This window comes from Sitophilus oryzae, unplaced genomic scaffold (genome assembly GCF_002938485.1).
Source record: "Sitophilus oryzae breed Bouriz unplaced genomic scaffold, Soryzae_2.0 scaffold_1440_pilon_pilon, whole genome shotgun sequence".
NCBI classification, from domain to species: Eukaryota; Metazoa; Arthropoda; class Insecta; order Coleoptera; family Curculionidae; genus Sitophilus; species Sitophilus oryzae.
The window spans coordinates 2,142,058-2,158,809 of NW_022146105.1; the positions used below are offsets into that span (position 1 = coordinate 2,142,058).

General features: G+C 31.4%; 3 protein-coding genes across 3 annotated transcripts in view; 2 read left to right on the forward strand and 1 right to left on the reverse strand.

Annotated features, from left to right (window-relative positions):
- Nucleotides 1-1,909: 1,909 nt before the first annotated feature.
- LOC115876747 (cysteine-rich with EGF-like domain protein 2) lies at nucleotides 1,910-3,666 on the forward strand. The gene is made up of 4 exons (XM_030892655.1): nucleotides 1,910-2,348; nucleotides 2,408-2,584; nucleotides 2,639-3,215; nucleotides 3,273-3,666. Exons 1-4 carry the CDS (start codon nucleotides 2,190-2,192, stop codon nucleotides 3,512-3,514), a joined length of 1,155 nt encoding a protein of 384 aa, XP_030748515.1. The 5' UTR covers nucleotides 1,910-2,189; the 3' UTR covers nucleotides 3,515-3,666.
- A 367-nt stretch (nucleotides 3,667-4,033) lies between these two features.
- LOC115876749 (translocon-associated protein subunit delta) lies at nucleotides 4,034-4,843 on the forward strand. Its single transcript, XM_030892656.1, has 2 exons — nucleotides 4,034-4,404; nucleotides 4,467-4,843. Exons 1-2 carry the CDS (start codon nucleotides 4,162-4,164, stop codon nucleotides 4,725-4,727), a joined length of 504 nt encoding a protein of 167 aa, XP_030748516.1. The 5' UTR covers nucleotides 4,034-4,161; the 3' UTR covers nucleotides 4,728-4,843.
- A 285-nt stretch (nucleotides 4,844-5,128) lies between these two features.
- LOC115876750 (Kv channel-interacting protein 4-like) overlaps nucleotides 5,129-16,752 on the reverse strand; it is a 73,812-nt gene continuing 62,188 nt past the window's right edge. Inside the window, exons 5-7 of the mRNA XM_030892657.1 lie at nucleotides 7,459-7,606; nucleotides 6,404-6,468; nucleotides 5,129-6,353 (exon numbers count right to left, since the gene is read on the reverse strand). Coding sequence (XP_030748517.1) covers nucleotides 6,243-6,353; nucleotides 6,404-6,468; nucleotides 7,459-7,606 — 324 coding nt within the window. The 3' untranslated portion in view covers nucleotides 5,129-6,242. The remainder of the gene's footprint in view (nucleotides 6,354-6,403; nucleotides 6,469-7,458; nucleotides 7,607-16,752) is intronic.

Consider the following 16,752-nt stretch of genomic DNA (forward strand, 5'->3'; position numbering starts at 1 on the left):
ACACGAAACCTATTAGACGATCAAAACTATTTTTCCAAGGCTCCTTGATTAAAACTTAGTGGATTGAAAAAACTGGATTGAAATTTAAAATAGGATATGTTTTTAAGCGACAATGTCAAAAGTTGACATATGATATGTCATTCTATTCAGAGTGTCATTTTTATCGAATAAAGTAGCAATATACCGAGGGTGCCTTTAAAATCAAAAGATGTAATCATTTCGGTGAAAGAGGAAGAGACCAAAAACAATTGAATACGTCCAATAAATTCTAATTTATGTCATATACCTACTAACATACAAATCTGTTTTTTTATCTGAAAAAATAAAAAAAGTTATAGGGTTGAGCCACTTTTGAGACGACCCGGTATATTAAAAAATATTGTTTCATAATGTAATATCATTTTAAAATTCTTGTACGTTATTTTAGATTCTGAAGATAATTTTAGAATAAACCGGAATATATTTTTAATAAAAACATTATTAATTATTAACAGGGTTATAATTATGATTTTGTTACAATGTAAGTAAGTAAATAATGTAATGTAAAAGAAAAAATTCAGATTTTACATTTTACTAAAATATTATCTAAATAAGCGCCTTTCTACAACAACGCCACTGACTGCCAATGGGTAAATTGAGAGTTGCCTACCGGTCCAAAGTCGTTTCAAGACTTAAATGGATTATTTAAGTCAAATTTCTTGCAAATTTGGCACTGGCGAACCATATTTTATAGTTCCTGAACAGAAAAAGTCAATAAAATAAACACTTAAGGACTACAAGCTAAGAGAATGCGTTAATACAGCCGGGGAGATAGCGGCAACAAAGCTTTACCGCACACGTGCGACACGTACTACAAGGTAATAAATGAATGAATAGGCTCCCTCGCCTCTAATCGGTGTTGTCATATTGTAAAGAACTTATCCTTATTAAACAGTATCCGACTTATAATTTAGTAGTATAAGGACTATTTAATACATCTATGGAATATTAAAACCTACTTTATTAAACTGTAGTATTAATATCTCAATATATGTGTATAACAAAAAAAAATATTGATAATATTAAAGACGTGACAACATAGGCTGGATGAGGAAGGCTTGGTCGACTGTACCCAGAAGTAAACATGTGTACAAAAAAGGTTGTTTGTCCGCGTTGAGATGTAAATAGTGTAGTCTATATTTTATTTTAAGTCTATGGAATATACAAATTGCCAATGTCAATAAATTTTGCACAGAACTCATGTAGCGCTAGGTAACATTATTTTCTTAGTGTACCTTTTATAGCAAATTTGCTAGATTGTTATTTGCATTTTTTGTTATTATTATTTCTGTTTTTAGAATTTAATAGACATTTTTCTAAGAATTTAGCTGTAAATACACAGCTAGGAGTAATTAGTTTTATTCAATAAAACTTGATAAATTTTATATTTCTTTATTAATATTAATTGAAACATGGCTTGAAAAAAAGAACATTGTAATGGACAATAAAATTGGTTTTACAAAATTTTGATTTATCAGATAATGATGCTAGCTACTAAATATAAACTTATCTACTATTTAAATAATAATAATAAAACTAAGACTGTTGTCCACAAAATTGCAAGCAGTGCAATCAATAAATGTGGATGCAATTAAAGGTCATTATTTAGAAAATACCCAAGACTCATTTTATATTTTAATATATTTAAGTATTAAGTATAAATGTATTAGCAATTGGCACAAACTATAGCACAAACCCACTAGGATATCTTCACTAAGCTTTTTCATGTAGTGTTGTGCTGCCATCTTTCCAGTAGAGAGCAAACTATGTCTGTGGGAAATACACAGAGATGAGGAATCTTTATCCATTTTGGCGATTTCTGTATGTTTCATTGTATATTGGGAAAAATCAATATCTGCGCTTTTTTAGTTCGACCAACAGCCTTTTGAAACGTGTAAATGTTTATCTATCTGCCGGTGTCTTTTGAACAAATTTAAAAGGATATCGTTGGCAGATAAGTATCTCATTGAATTAATTGACTCAGTTAAAATTTCGGTAATTTTTTAATATTAAAAATCTGTTTATTTATGTTACAGAATATTAAGTTGTGTGAAAATCAGTGATATGCATCTGTGTTAAGAGAATAACAGGGTAGTAGTTAAAATTCAATGGTTCAACACTTGTCCTGTGTTTAATTTAAATTAATAAGCATGCAATCAGTTTTCTACATAACTTTCGTGCTATTTATTATAACCTCAAACTGTTGTACTGCAACAGAATCTATTGAAAAAATAAAGAGGGATAAGGAGCAAAAAACTAGACTACCCCCATGTAGAGCCTGTAAAATGTTCGTCGATTCGTTCAATAAAGTATGTATAAATATATCTGTTACTTCATTTTGTTGTGTTTTACTATGAAGGAATTTTAGGGATTGGAGAGAACTTCAAAATATAAGTTTGAGGGTGGTGATGCTGCCTGGGAAGAAGAAAAATTAGGCAGCTATGCTCATAGTGAAGTCAGATTTGTAGAAATTCACGAGAAGTTATGTTCGGACGTTAGTGAAGGGAGGGATCAATGCTATCAGTTACTTGAAGAATATGATGAGGTAATTAAAGCATTTACTGTAGTCTTGCTAAATGTTGAACTTAATTATTTTTAGGAATTAGAATCATGGTGGTTTAAGCAACAGAAACAAGAGCCAAACCTTTTCAACCATCTTTGCATCAACACAAATGAGGTGTGCTGCCCTGAAAACCACTTTGGTAGGACTTGTACTCCTTGCCATGGATACCCCAACAACATATGTAATAATAACGGGAAGTGTAAAGGTGCAGGGACCAGGAAAGGAAATGGGATGTGTCATTGTGACACTGGATACAAAGGAGATGTCTGTGATATCTGCTCTGATGGCTTTTATGAATCTTACAGAGATGATAAGAAGGTTCTTTGCTCACCATGTCACATATCATGTGATGGAACTTGCTCAAAAGCTGGACCAGCTGGCTGTGAAAAATGTAAAGAAGGATGGGAACACAGAGGTGAAAGGGGATGCGTTGATGATAATGAATGCTTGACAGAAAAATCTCCTTGTAAAAAATCAGAATTTTGTATAAACACAGAAGGAAGTTTTAAATGCTTGGACTGTCACAAGTCTTGTTCTTCTTGCACAGGTGATGGTCCAGATGAATGCTTAGAATGCGCTTCAGGATTCAGGAAAAAGGGCAACATCTGTGTTAGTAAGTTACTGATCATATCATTTAGTTACTGCATTGCTCAATTTTGTATCTTTCTAGGTGAAAATGATGAAGATAGGAAAAAGTATGTCACATTCTCTAGATATCTGACATATTTTGGGCTGTGTCTTTGTACCTGTATTATATCAAATAAGAATATCTATCTGGCAGCTATTGTGGGACTTTGTGTAGGAATCTACATAACACTGTCTGAATATATGTTAAGCTCTTCAGATGGTCATAAGACTGACTTAAGAGAACAACTAGCTGAGCAGTTGAAAAAATCCTTTGGTTCCAATTGATTATCTGAATGATACAAAAAGCATACTATAAAACCATAGATTTTAAAATAATGTTCCATACCTACTTTCCACTATCTTAATGTGAACATGCTGTATAACATTATTTTTCATTGGCTTCCAAGTATTGAAAGAATAGAATTTTTTTTTAATCATGTGCTGTGTTATTTATTTATAAATGTTTCTAAATACTAAATGTATATACAGATTCATTTAAAATGTGTTCAAGTTATAAATTTTAAACTTTTTATTGTTTAAAATTGTGTGATAAATATTTCATTTTAATATCATAGTTTTATTTTGGTTTGACCATTTATTTTCATTGTTTTTATGAACAATACATATTTGTCAATTATTTGTGAAATAAAAGTATATAATATGAATGTAATAGGTATTTATGATTTCAAATTATTTTTTTTTAAATTGGGCTAATTTATTTTAGTACTTAACAACCAAGATTTATTTTAAACGTGGCATCGTGGCTGAGTATATGGCAACTCTGTATGAATAGATGAGTTGTCAAGTGGTTGTCAAAATTTTCGTTTTGTTGGAGAGGTGTTTTTCGACGTGGGACGTGGCTCACAAAAATTTACTTCTTCTGATAGTACTGATACTTTATTCAGTCCAGTTTTGAGTGAAAAGTGATCAAAATGTCCAAGATATTTGTTCTACCAGTATTACTAACTTTCTTAGTTGGATTTGGTTCGGCTTGTTCAAATCCACAAGTAACCTCAAAATCATTCACGACCAAAGATGCAACAATTGTTTCTCACATAGGATTTATATCTGAAATTACTGTAAAATGTACAACTGGAGTATTGTCAAGTTTGTATGCCGAGTTAGAGGATGGTAGCATTATTCCAGTTGCCGTGGTAGCACCCGAAACTTTCCAGGTATGTGATGTTGTCTCCAGCTGTTACGATTACATTTTTTTAAAATACTTCTCTATTTCTAGGTCAGCTGGATTGAAGAATCTAAATCAGCACGTTCTGGACAGCGACTTATTCGTATTTTTGATGAGGAAGGTTATACCGCTTTGCGTAAAGCTATCAGGAATAATGAACCAACAGGAAGTGTTCCAGAATTTTTCAGTGTTTATGTACACCATTCTGGAGCTTACAATGGTCCTTGGGTGAAGAGTGAATTTATTGCAGTAGTACTATCAATTTTAGTATCTCAATTTGCTCTAACAACAAAATCCAAAATTGTTTCGTAATTTACCACTTTGTTTATAAGTCTAATTTATTTTTATATTGTTTTTCCATCAAGATATGATATGAAAACGTTGTAAGAAGTTATTAAGTAATAAAGAGATAACTTCTGAGAAGCAAACTTCATTCTTTTTAATTATTAATAGTTCCTTGGATTTTTTAGGATTAAAAAATTATCAAATAATACAGTCAATATGAATTTTATTAACAAAAGGTATTTGACAATATTAAAAAATATGAAGACAATACTTATATATGTATAATCTATTATATATATATACTATAAGTATAATCTTATTAAATTAACACATTTTAATAAGGAATAGAGAAGTCATATTATAAACAATTAACATCTATATTTATATATATATTAAAGGAATGATTATAACATTAAGTTCATTTTTCATATTACTGATATTTGGAACTAGACATTGCAGTTTATATTAATTTTTGTGAAAATTTGGTTTTTCTATATGTTTAACAAAATGGTGAATGCATTTTAGTTATTTGGCGAATGCGCACATATTAGAATGAATAAGCTTTGTCTTATATGAAATGGTTATTTCTAATCAAGGATGGTAATGTTCCATATATTTTTTCATCAGAAAATAATATAAATTACTGATCTCTATTCTAATGCACAGTTTGTTTCCTATAAACTTACTAGGTAAATTAATTTAAACTTTTAATATCCTTTTAACCAACTTTTTTACCATCCTGTGTAATATGTGCTCAAAATTTATGAACTACATGTAGAAAAATAATAAACATTGGCTGTATGTCTCTATATCGAAAATTTTTATAGGATTTTAATATAGGTATGTTTATTTACGTAAACTAACTCTAATGTCTATGTACAGGATAAATTAAAATAATTTTTATTGGAATCGTGGAAATCACATGCGAAGATGTTAAAAGCTTCTAATACCCTTTGAACTTCGATTGAGTTGTTTTTACCCTGTACATAATTACTTAAATATAACAAATGTCACTTAGAAGTCTTAGAAAATACTTATTTTTAATCACATCTCTATAGTTAACAGGTAACGATTTTTAGAAGATATAAATATAACAGCATTAACAGGGTAACTAAAAACGTTTGTATAAGAGAGTTCTTTTTGTTAAACTCGGTTATATTTAGTTACTCTGTATGTTTAATAGACCAGACTTCTAATAATTTAACTCTTAATATACCAATAGGACTAATATTTTATAAAATCTGTGTAATAAAATTAATATAAAGACTTATAGAGATTCAAATTGAAATTGTCAGTAGTGTACGAAATATTTTTTCTATAAAATATTGAAAATAGTGTATGAATTCATGAAATCTCTTTGACTTCAAGGCTAAATTAATAATTCTCTAATGAGAGACGACGCCACTTACAATTCCTTACATTTAATATGAAATTTTTAATGTTAGTTTCTTAGAAATCCGGTACAAATCTATAAACTATAAATAAGATAGTAAAATACTTTGAAAATTGGTACGATTGGATGTAGATGAGGTATAAAGATGATCACAATACAGTGTCTAGAGTTTCGAGCGATCTTAGAAATCTGTCATCCCTCGAAACCCAGTTTATTAATTCTTCTATTGTTATTACTCCATCTTTATTGGTGTCAATTAGCTACAAAAAAACATTTTAGTATAATATTTATTTTATTTAAAATAACTCACGTGAAATATTTTTTCTACGTGTTCTTTTGCAGAATTGTCTTCTACAGCTGGCTGAGTTGCTCTACCTATAATAACATTTATTTGCATACACATATCCATATACCAAAGTGGTCCGAATTGTATTCGAGAAACTTTCGCAGTATATTCTACAGATAAAAATATCTAAAAAAGTTCCTACAAATTTATGTTCTAAAATGCTTCGGTTCAGAGATACAGGGTGTAGAAGTTTCATTTTTATTTCGATTTTTTCCTGATTATTAGGAAATTTTTATATATTCCTGCTGATATTTAGATGAAAATTATGTCTGGGTGTTTTTTGGCATGAGAAATTCGATTTCGATGTTAGTATAACTCCTACTGCTAGGGGGCACCACTTACATATTTTTTAGCTGTATTGAAGAGTAATAACTGTTCGTCCGTATCTTTATTACACTACTTGATGAAAAATATGCATTTCCGTATTTTTTTACGTAAAAATGGTTTCTTGGTCAAAAAGTATTATTATTATTATTTATTACTTTTTTTCTAGAAAAACTCATGATTAGCTTAAAAAAATAAAATGTCTCTAAATTCATCATTTCAGTTCAGACATTCATTGACTTTTTCCATTCCAAATATCTTTGAAAACGGTTGCTTTTTTACGTAGAAAATTACTTAAATCTTTTTCACTCATTATTTTTATACAGGTACGGACAAAAAGTTATTACTCATAAAATTTGTTAGAAAACATGTAGATGGCGCCCCCTACAAGTAGAAGGCATATTGACACCGAAATCAAATTTCTGATGTTAAAAACACCTATGGAGGGCTTAAAAGACTTTTAGACTCCATAAAAACACAGTACCACCAATTTTCATCTAAATATCGAGGTTAGTTTAGAAATTATTTGGAAAAAACCCGAAATAAAAATGAAACTTGTGCACCCTGTATCTCTGAAACGAAGCATTTTAGGACATACATTTATACGAACCTTTTTACTTATTTTTATAAGTACAATATGCTGCCGAAGATTCTAGAATACAACTCAAATCACCCTGTATATCATTTGTTCTTACCTAGCATTTCGTAAATGCTTGTTACAACGTCTACCATCTCTGACTTGCTGATCAATCCATCTCCATTTAGATCATACAGGCCAAAAACCCACTGCAGCTTCTCTTGAATTGTGCCCCTCGATACTTTAGATAAAATATTCAGGAAATCCTGGAATTATATGAAATACAAATACGTTAATCTGTTAAGCATGCGAAATAAATTAAGGGAAATTTTTTTTATATTTTAATTAAGAAAGGTGGAATGGAAAAAATGGATATCGATATTTTGTTATCGGTAAATATTGGCAGTATCCTGTTTCTTGGAAAACAAATCATTCTATTTGCATTTCTGGTGAAAACGATCCAAAACAAACAGCCACATTAAAGCTTCTTGCTTTTTAATTAAAAAAGTGGGCCGTATCCATGATTTTTTTAAGGCTGTCGCCGAAAATTCGCTATTTATTAAAGGAAATCGACACAATGCTTCTTCGGTGCTGGATTAATATCTTTTTGATCGATACTCCTGTCAGTATAATTTTAGTACTGCATCAATAGTTCGAAAATATATGATTTCCGATAATGAGAAACGATTTGCTTGATATATCGCTTTTCTGATCTCATCGGGACCTCTAAAGTCACTGTTAATCGTTGTCAATATACACAGGGTCTCCTAAATAGCAGGAAGTTTATCTATTATACAGAATTAACAACCAATAACATAATCTAGACCTTTTATTTAAATCAAGAAAATATTTTACTTGTATTTTCAGAACCTTTCTGATTCTTTTTTTCTGAACTTTTCGTCTGTACCTGTATAAAACTACTGAGTAAAAAATATATATTTCCTCCATTTTTTACGTAAAAAAGTCTCTTGGTAAAAATCACAACGAGTAATGTTTCTCGAGATATTTGGAGTCAAAACAATCAATACATGTCATCATTGACATAAATTAAACATGTTAATAATTAATAATTAAATTAAACACATTAGAAAATTTTATAATTAATTTAAGAAAATAAAAAGTTCTCAAATTTACAAATATATTTATTTTTTTGTCAATAATGACATGTATTGACTATTTATATTCTAAATTTCTTGAGAACGGTTGCTCATAGAGATTTTTATCAGGAGACCTTTTTTACGTAAAAAATAACATAAGGGTATATTTTTCACTCTGTAGTTTTATACAGGTACGGACGAAAAGTTATTACATTTCAAAACAATTAAAACACATGTAGGTGGCGCCTCCTACAAGCAGGAGTCATATTGACATTTAAATTAAATTTCTGATGTTAAAGACACCCAGACACCAATTTTTATCCAAATATCAACTATAGTTCAGAAATTATTTGGAAAAAAATTAATTAAAAATGAAATTTCTACACCCTGTATCTCCGAAACGAAGTATTTTAATTTATTGTATTGCGTACGTAAGTAAGTATTGCGTACATAAATTTATCGGACCACCCTGTATATGTCTGTCTATGATTACACAGAAGATCAGTTTATTTATTTCTTATTTTAAAATAAATTATGACTTACAAAAACAATCCCTGAATTCGATTACCCTGAAAGAAATTACTTTTTTTCAGTAATTTTTGTAAAATTGAATAACTCCCTACGTAAAAGTTAATCAAAATTAGCATTATGGAGATTCTTTTTGTCATTTCAGGCCTGAAAAGTTTTTTTATTAAGTCCTAATACGTTTACTACATGAGATTTACATCGAATTTAGTGATTTTTTTTCAGAGGGTGTTTTTTTACAAACGCGTAAAAAAGGTCAAAGGTAGAAATTCTAAAAGGACGCGTATAGACTTTTCAGAATTAAAAAAACGTCGTCGGGGGGCAGTATTATTATTTTTTTTTGTATTATTTTGTTTGTATCAACATGTAACAGGATGAAAAAAAAAACGGCGTTTCTTGAATAATAAGTTTTCAATTTTTAATATTTCCATAAGTTTCTTTAAAACTAAAAATTCTTTTTCATTAGCGATTAAAGCGACGGTCCTCAAAAATTGATATCCGCGAAATTAAGAGTAATTAGTAATTAGACTCTCTTTTGTCTTTCCTCTATCCAAGATGATTAATTCTTATAGCTAGTGCCATTGTGATGGAGCGTCTCCACGAGGGTCTGCTAGAGTATTCTTTTCTTTAGGACAGTTTTTCCCTATGGGACCCGTTTTTCAGCCACTATTTTGGGGTTGTCCGAATAAGATAAGCGCTAGATTGAATATTGATTCAGTGCAGGAATGTTATCAGGACCAAACACAATAGAAAAAGTTATTTTGAACTTTATATGCCTATACAGTATGATTAAAAATGACACACACTTTTGGATATGGCAATTAGAACGAACTAATTTGGAAACAAACATTATATGACTATACCTTTTTTTAAATTATATTTTCTTTTGTATTGCTTTATTTCAGATGTCGTTAAAATGTATAATATAAAAATTATAAACTATTTGAAAAAAAAAATAGAGAAATGAGAAATTTTAATATATGCATTTAAAAACTCGCGATGATTAAACCTCCTCTATAGCGCGAACATCCGCTGTGTGGAGCACTACATTAGTTGTTCTTCCTGGATATTAACAAATTGTGTTGGGAAAGCCCTTAGGGTTCACGCGTTTCCTCTCTTGCGGGGAGCCAATTTACTAATGCCCCTTTTCCATATTGGGCTGTCATAAAAACCTTTTAATAATGGGTTTAAGTTGGTAAGGGCTGGTAAGGGCTTCTGCCTCTAACATTTTATCGATTTTTTTATTAATTGTCTGGCTTCGGTGCGTCATACGGTCTTTTTATAGCAATATCTATTCATAATATAAGTCCATATACATATTTTTATTTTAATACATATTTTTGTGTTAAAGATAAACGAAGAGAACCAGCTGTTATTTAATAACTATGCTAATATTACAGTTGAGGGTTGGAACCTTTGGTGTTACACAGCAAAATAAAAACACTAAATCACCACAATACACCAAAACACTTTTACTTTTACACTGGACGCGCGTTTCGCTAACCATGTTAGCATCATCAGCAGATGATTATAAACTAAAGCACAATCTAAAAGTTGAGCGTTTATATACACGCTCAGTGGGCAACGAGTGGGCGTGGCAAAATCTAACCCAACTCTGGTAGCGCTTTGGAGGAAATCGTCGTTGGTGTTGAAACTGCTATTCGGCACTTGCCCGAGGCTTCTAAAGTATTTACGAGAGAGGCATGTAGAAATCAGTTATCAAAAAATATCGTTTCAAGTAATTCATTAAAATCTAACAAAGAGCACAATATTGTCAAGAGTTTGCGTAACAAAGATTGTTTCTATCTAAAAGCTGATAAAGGAAATAAGGTTGTTATATTAGATAAAAAAGACTATTACGATAAGGTTAACAACTTAATCGATAATGGCCCCTACATAAATTTGAAAAAGAATCCCTTGTCTAAGATGGTAGCAGACGTTAAAAAAACTCTAAAAGAATGTAACACCCTTATTGATCTTTCTTTAAAGAGGAAATTGCAAGTATCCAATCCCTCATTACCAAAATTGTATGCTTTGCCAAAAATTCATAAGCCGGACAAGTCTATGCGCCCAATTGTTTCGGCTGTAGGTTCTCCGACTTATAATTTGGCAAAATGGTTATCAAGGGAGTTCGAAAATTTACCTGATCATGAACCTTCTTTCTCAGTTAAAAATAATATTGAATTCATTAACAAAATTAAAGATATAACATTGCATGAAGGTGAAATTTTGGTCCCTTTGATGTATCTTCGTTGTTCCCAAGTGCTCCAATTCCACATACTTTAGGCTATTTGAAGGAATTACTGAACGCAAATGGTCTCGACAACAAAACTGTGATTGAATATATTGAGCTTACATCGTTATGTATGAAACAAAACTGTTTTCAATTTAATAACAACTTTTTTGAACAGCGGGAAGGTACAGCAATGGGTAATCCATTGTCTCCATTTTTGGCTAATTTATTCATGAGCAGGTTTGAAGTGGAAGCTAAGAATCAGTTTAAGTATTTTCCAAGAGTATGGGTTAGGTATGTGGATGATATTTTTGTTGTTTTTGACACACATTGAGACACCATAGATAATTTTATTTCTAAGTTAAATAATCGTTTTCCTTCCATTAAATTTACGCATGAAATTGAGAACAACGACAGATTACCATTTCTAGATGTATTAGTTATTAGAAATACTAATAATTGCGTGGAATTTGATATCTATAGGAAAAATACCACACGCTGATATATTCCTAATGAATCACATCATAGTGTTGAACATAAAATGGCTAGTTTAAATTTCTTAGTTCATAGATTACTTAGTTTCCCACTTTCCAACGAAAGAAATGAAATAGAAAGAGATTACATTAGGAATGTAGCTGAGTGTAATGGATATTCTCCTTCACTAGTTGATAAATTAATTAGAAAACGTAGGTATAGCTTAATGATTTCCTGAAAATTCGACTTTTCAAGTGGAGGAAGATACGTCTAAATATTTTTCGATACCGTTTGATAGAGAGTTATCCTGTGGTCTAAAAGTAATTTTTAAGAATGTCAATTATAAACTTGTGTATAGTGCTAATAATAAATTACAACAATTATTAGGCAATACAAAGGATAAAACACCTCCACTGGAAAGGTCGGGTATTTATGAAATTCTTGTAAAGATTGTAATCAAATATGTTGGGCAAACTAGAAGATCAATATTAACTAGATTTAAAGAACATTTAGCTCAGTTAAGATACGGTAGACCGGATAAATCTTGCGTTGCCGAACATATTGTTGATAATGAACATTGTATAGATCTTAATAATTTAAAATTAATTAAACAAGTCTCAAATTACAGGCAATTAGATGCATATGAAAGCATCAGAATTAATAAATGTAAAGATAGTATGAACAGAGTCAACGGTCCAATTCCTTCAAGTTCTTTGTTCCTACTACTCTAGTGGCGGAAATCTAACTGTTACGCTCAGTTGGCTCTGACAGGGTTGGCTAGATTTTGCCACGCCCACTCGTTGCCCACTGAGCGTGTATATAAACGCTCAACTTGTAGATTGTACTTTAGTTTATAATCATCTGCTGATGATGCTAACATGGTTAGCGAAACGCGCGTCCAGTGTAAAAGTAAAAGTGTTTTGGTGTATTGTGGTGATTTAGTGTTTTTATTTTGCTTTTTTGAACTATGTTAATATTCTGTTTTTTTTTAATTTGTTTTTTAAAATTTTAAAATAAAATAACTGGGCAGTTTTGGGCTAATATATAATACTCTCGCCCTGTATATAATACTTTCTATGCTAAAACCCGAATAGGAAATAAAAGCTTATTCTCTAGCCTGATCGCAAATTCAAATAAACCTCTTGCATCAGTGTAACCAGAAAAGTTCCATGTCGATAAGAGTTAGCTATTCGAATCCAAGACAAAAGGACCCAATTTCAAATTGGAATCATTGAAATGTTCTTGTTGCCGTCCAATGTTTGCGTGAACGACTCGCTGATTTGCATAAATCCACCTCTAGCGAAGCTAATTCTTACATTTTTGGGACTATTTTTTTTTATTAAAAGTTTCGAGTAAATTTATTTCAAATTAATATGGATTGATGTTTTTGAATTAAGCATTAAACGTTAAACGTACAAGAAATAGTCATCTTATCCGATAGTCAAGCAGCATTAAAATCGATCATATCGATTAAAATCGATCATAATTTGAAGTTGATCAAAGAATGCCTAGAGAATAGCTGAACAAAATTATTCGAAGAAAATAAAGTCCTCCTACTCTCAAGTGGAAACCAACTTAAAGCTGACCTCAAGAACCTGGAATGGGCATCCTCCAACGGTCTAAGACACTGGAAGAAATTTCTCAGAACTTACGACCGAGAAAAATCCAAGATTTTCCTTGATTTATGTAAGAACATTCTTCGGATTGTAACTGTTTTTTTTTAACAGGACACTGTCTCCTCAGTGAACACCTCAGTATAGATTGAACCTAAAAAACAACTGCGAATGCAGCTTCTGTGGGGAAAATGGGGAAACAACAGAACACCTCATTACTAGGTACGCCGAGACGACCAAACTATTCATACCATAAAATTTGGTACGACTGATATCGGAGATGGAGAGCTAAACTCTGTAAAATCGTTTCAGATACTGGCATATGTCAAACCCTAAGACTGTATAATGAGTTATAACTCAAGAAAGGGGGACCTATAAGGTCACGGTGATTAACTTCCTCCCTCCTATACAATCTACAATAAGTTAATGAATTTGTGCTGCAAAAAAGGGTTTAATAAAGAAAAAATAATAAATAAAGTGCTGTTTTTCTCTTTGTGTATGTTACACATCTTTGATACAGTACATTGTATGAACCTCGCAGGGCGATATTAAACCAACTAAGCCCATCAAATGGCGCAAAAGTCTTTAAATTTTAATTAATGCAGGATTAAATCTATTTTTCGCCACCTTGTAAGCCCATGAAAAATTGCTCCCACATCAAAAGCCGTTTTCATTTTTAGTTATTAACTTTTTTTAATACACTTTTAACATTGTACATTATTAATTAATAACTAAGCCACACAGAGGAACGATAGCAAATGATATTTTTTCAATTGATTCTAAGAAAGATAAAATGTATTTTACTCATAAATAGTCTAGAAAGAGATAGGTAATAATAATAGATTTAGAGAAAATATTAAAGAATTTAAGACTTACAGCGCTTTCAGATGGAGCGGACCGTACGCGCGGAGCGTCCGCGCTGATGTTTTTTCAATATAGGTCATCCGGACGGAGCATACGCGACCCATGTGAAATCGTTCATATAAACTTATGGTACTTGTTCGAAGTCGCGGAGGGTCCGTCGCGGACCCTCCGCTCCATCTGAAAACGCTTTAACCGTCGGACGAACTCCGTCGGACGGAGCATACGCGACCATGTGAAATTGTGCATAATATAAACTCATGGTACTTGCTCGAAGGCGCGGACGCTCCGTCGCGTGCGGTCCGCTCCATCTGAAAACGCTGTTACAGCGTTTTCAAATGGAGCGGAGCGTCCGCGACGGATCGTCCGCGACTTCGAGCAAGTACCATGGGTTTATATGAATGATTTCACATGGGTCGCGTATGCTCCGTCCGGATGAGCTATATTGAAAAAATATCCGTCGCGGACGCTCCGCTCCATCTGAAAGCGCTGTTACACCGTATCATTTTTAATAAACAGTTGGGGTGTTGTCAAGTTGAATTTTAAAGGCTATAAACGGACTATATGTTGTTTCAATGAATTGTGATATTATTGAAATAAATTTTTTATACCCTTGTTTTTCAGCCTTTAATGAAGGTTAAAACATTCCCCCTATATTTATTACTGTTCTGTGAAAAAAGTTGAAAAAATGCCCATTATTTTTTACTCATTTTCAAAAGGTTTTTGAAAAATAGCAACCAAAGACATAAAACTATAAAACTTTCAGCATTTGTAAGAAATTTTATGTAGATTCAGAATATAGACAGCTTTAAAGGCTTAAATATCTTGTTTTTTTTGGGCCTTATATATATATTTTGACCTATTTTTCATAATGGTTAAAACATCTCCTATATCCATTACTGTTCTCGTAAGACTACAATGGCCTATATTTTCTAATTCTATGCCTTTTAATTAGTAAGTAAAAGCAGTTTTAGTCAAATCTGTGACATGACGAAAATTGCCAATTTTCATGACTATAATATGTATGAAAAAAAGTTGAAAAAATGTTTATTTTTGGCTATTTTTTACTTACTTGGCTATTTTTTACTAAGGTCTTGGAAACATAATAATCAAAGGCATGAAACTACCAAATTTTGAGCATTCTAGGAAGTTTTATGTAGATTCAGAATATAATATACAGTTTTAAAGGCTTAGATGTCTTGGTTTTTTTGAGAAAAATAATTTTTTGGAATCTGGTTTCGAGCTTTTCATGATGGTTAAAAGGTCTCCTACATCCATCAGATACTGTTTTCGTAAAACTACAATGGCCAATATTTTCTTATTCTACACCTTTTAATTAGCAAATAAGAATTATAGCAATATTCCTTTTATTGAGATCTACCAGACTTGAAAATATTTACACTTATTTAAGACTCGTCGTATATGATTTTCGTTAATTAAACTATAAAACATTATTTATTACATCTTAGTTTCTTTCGTTATGTACAGTACGCAGTACGGTTTCTCTATTTATATTATTTGTCTGGGAGTATATCTTTAATTAAAACTTGAACCTATTATATTTAATATTCTTTAAGTAAATGGCTGGTAATTATTCAGAACTTTAACCCTTCAAGTTCATTTGAATTAAGGGGAAATTTTATTTTGCCACATCACAAAATTCTCGTTACTTCGCTTGCTTATGAGGCATGAAAGTGTCTAACGTTCAAAAATATACATATTCTGGCACTTTATCTCTCTCTTAAAGGAAACTGTTAGTATATTCGGCAGCAGAATTTAATTCCCTAGCATAAAGTAACTAAAATAAAAGAGTGTTTGAAAGGTTGTCTAACTTGGCCATAATGTTGCATAGTTCAGTTAGGGCTCAAAAGCGTCGCCACCTGCTACCTGTCACGTGTCATGACAAGATTGACAAGTGAAATGACAGCAAATTATTTGTTTTTTTTAGTCAGTGGTATTTTGCAATTGTTTACAATTTTGTTTTGAATTTTGGAATTTTGTTATTATTTTGTGTAGCAAACGACGCTTTGTTTGTTTGTTTTGTGTTTGTGCGTACAGAAATTATGGAGGAAGTTTTATTTCCCGAGGAACCAGAGACCTTATATTTCTCTATGATTTGAACTTTATGTTTTGTGCTATGTGTTTTGCCGTCATCATGCAATATTTTGTTCAGCCGATTGAACATCATTTGAACACGATCCAGGGAAAGGGTATCATGCAAAGCAAGTTCGATATGTAAAAACGTTGCCCATCTCTCAACTCCGTGAACGTAAAACGAACTGACTAGGTATAAATTTGTGCCTTCATTTCATAGTGTTGAACATTTGCTACCTCAACTGAACTTCAACTGCTGAGTTTATAAATCCAACTTAAAGGTGAATTCATTTTTGATGATGTCTTATTTAAATCTTAATCTGTTATAATAGCATAGATTGCAAACCCTGCGATCTTATATGCTTTGTTAGTGGCGTTGTTATATACGTTTTATAATACTATAGGTTAATCGAGGGGTAAACCGCTGGTGTATTTTGGTGTACAAGATGTTGGCATTTTTGGCATTTTCGTGGTATTATTGGTATTAGTACTAAATTATTTGGCATTAGTGTACA

Excerpts from the sequence above, each read along its gene's own strand:
- LOC115876747 (XM_030892655.1), top strand. The coding sequence starts at position 2,190 with ATGCAATCAGTTTTCTACATAACTTTCGTGCTATTTATTATAACCTCA. Across the intron at positions 2,349-2,407 it reads TCGTCGATTCGTTCAATAAA|GGATTGGAGAGAACTTCAAA; the intron begins GTATGTATAAAT and ends AAGGAATTTTAG. Across the intron at positions 2,585-2,638 it reads TACTTGAAGAATATGATGAG|GAATTAGAATCATGGTGGTT; the intron begins GTAATTAAAGCA and ends AATTATTTTTAG.
- LOC115876749 (XM_030892656.1), top strand. The coding sequence starts at position 4,162 with ATGTCCAAGATATTTGTTCTACCAGTATTACTAACTTTCTTAGTTGGA. Across the intron at positions 4,405-4,466 it reads TAGCACCCGAAACTTTCCAG|GTCAGCTGGATTGAAGAATC; the intron begins GTATGTGATGTT and ends CTCTATTTCTAG.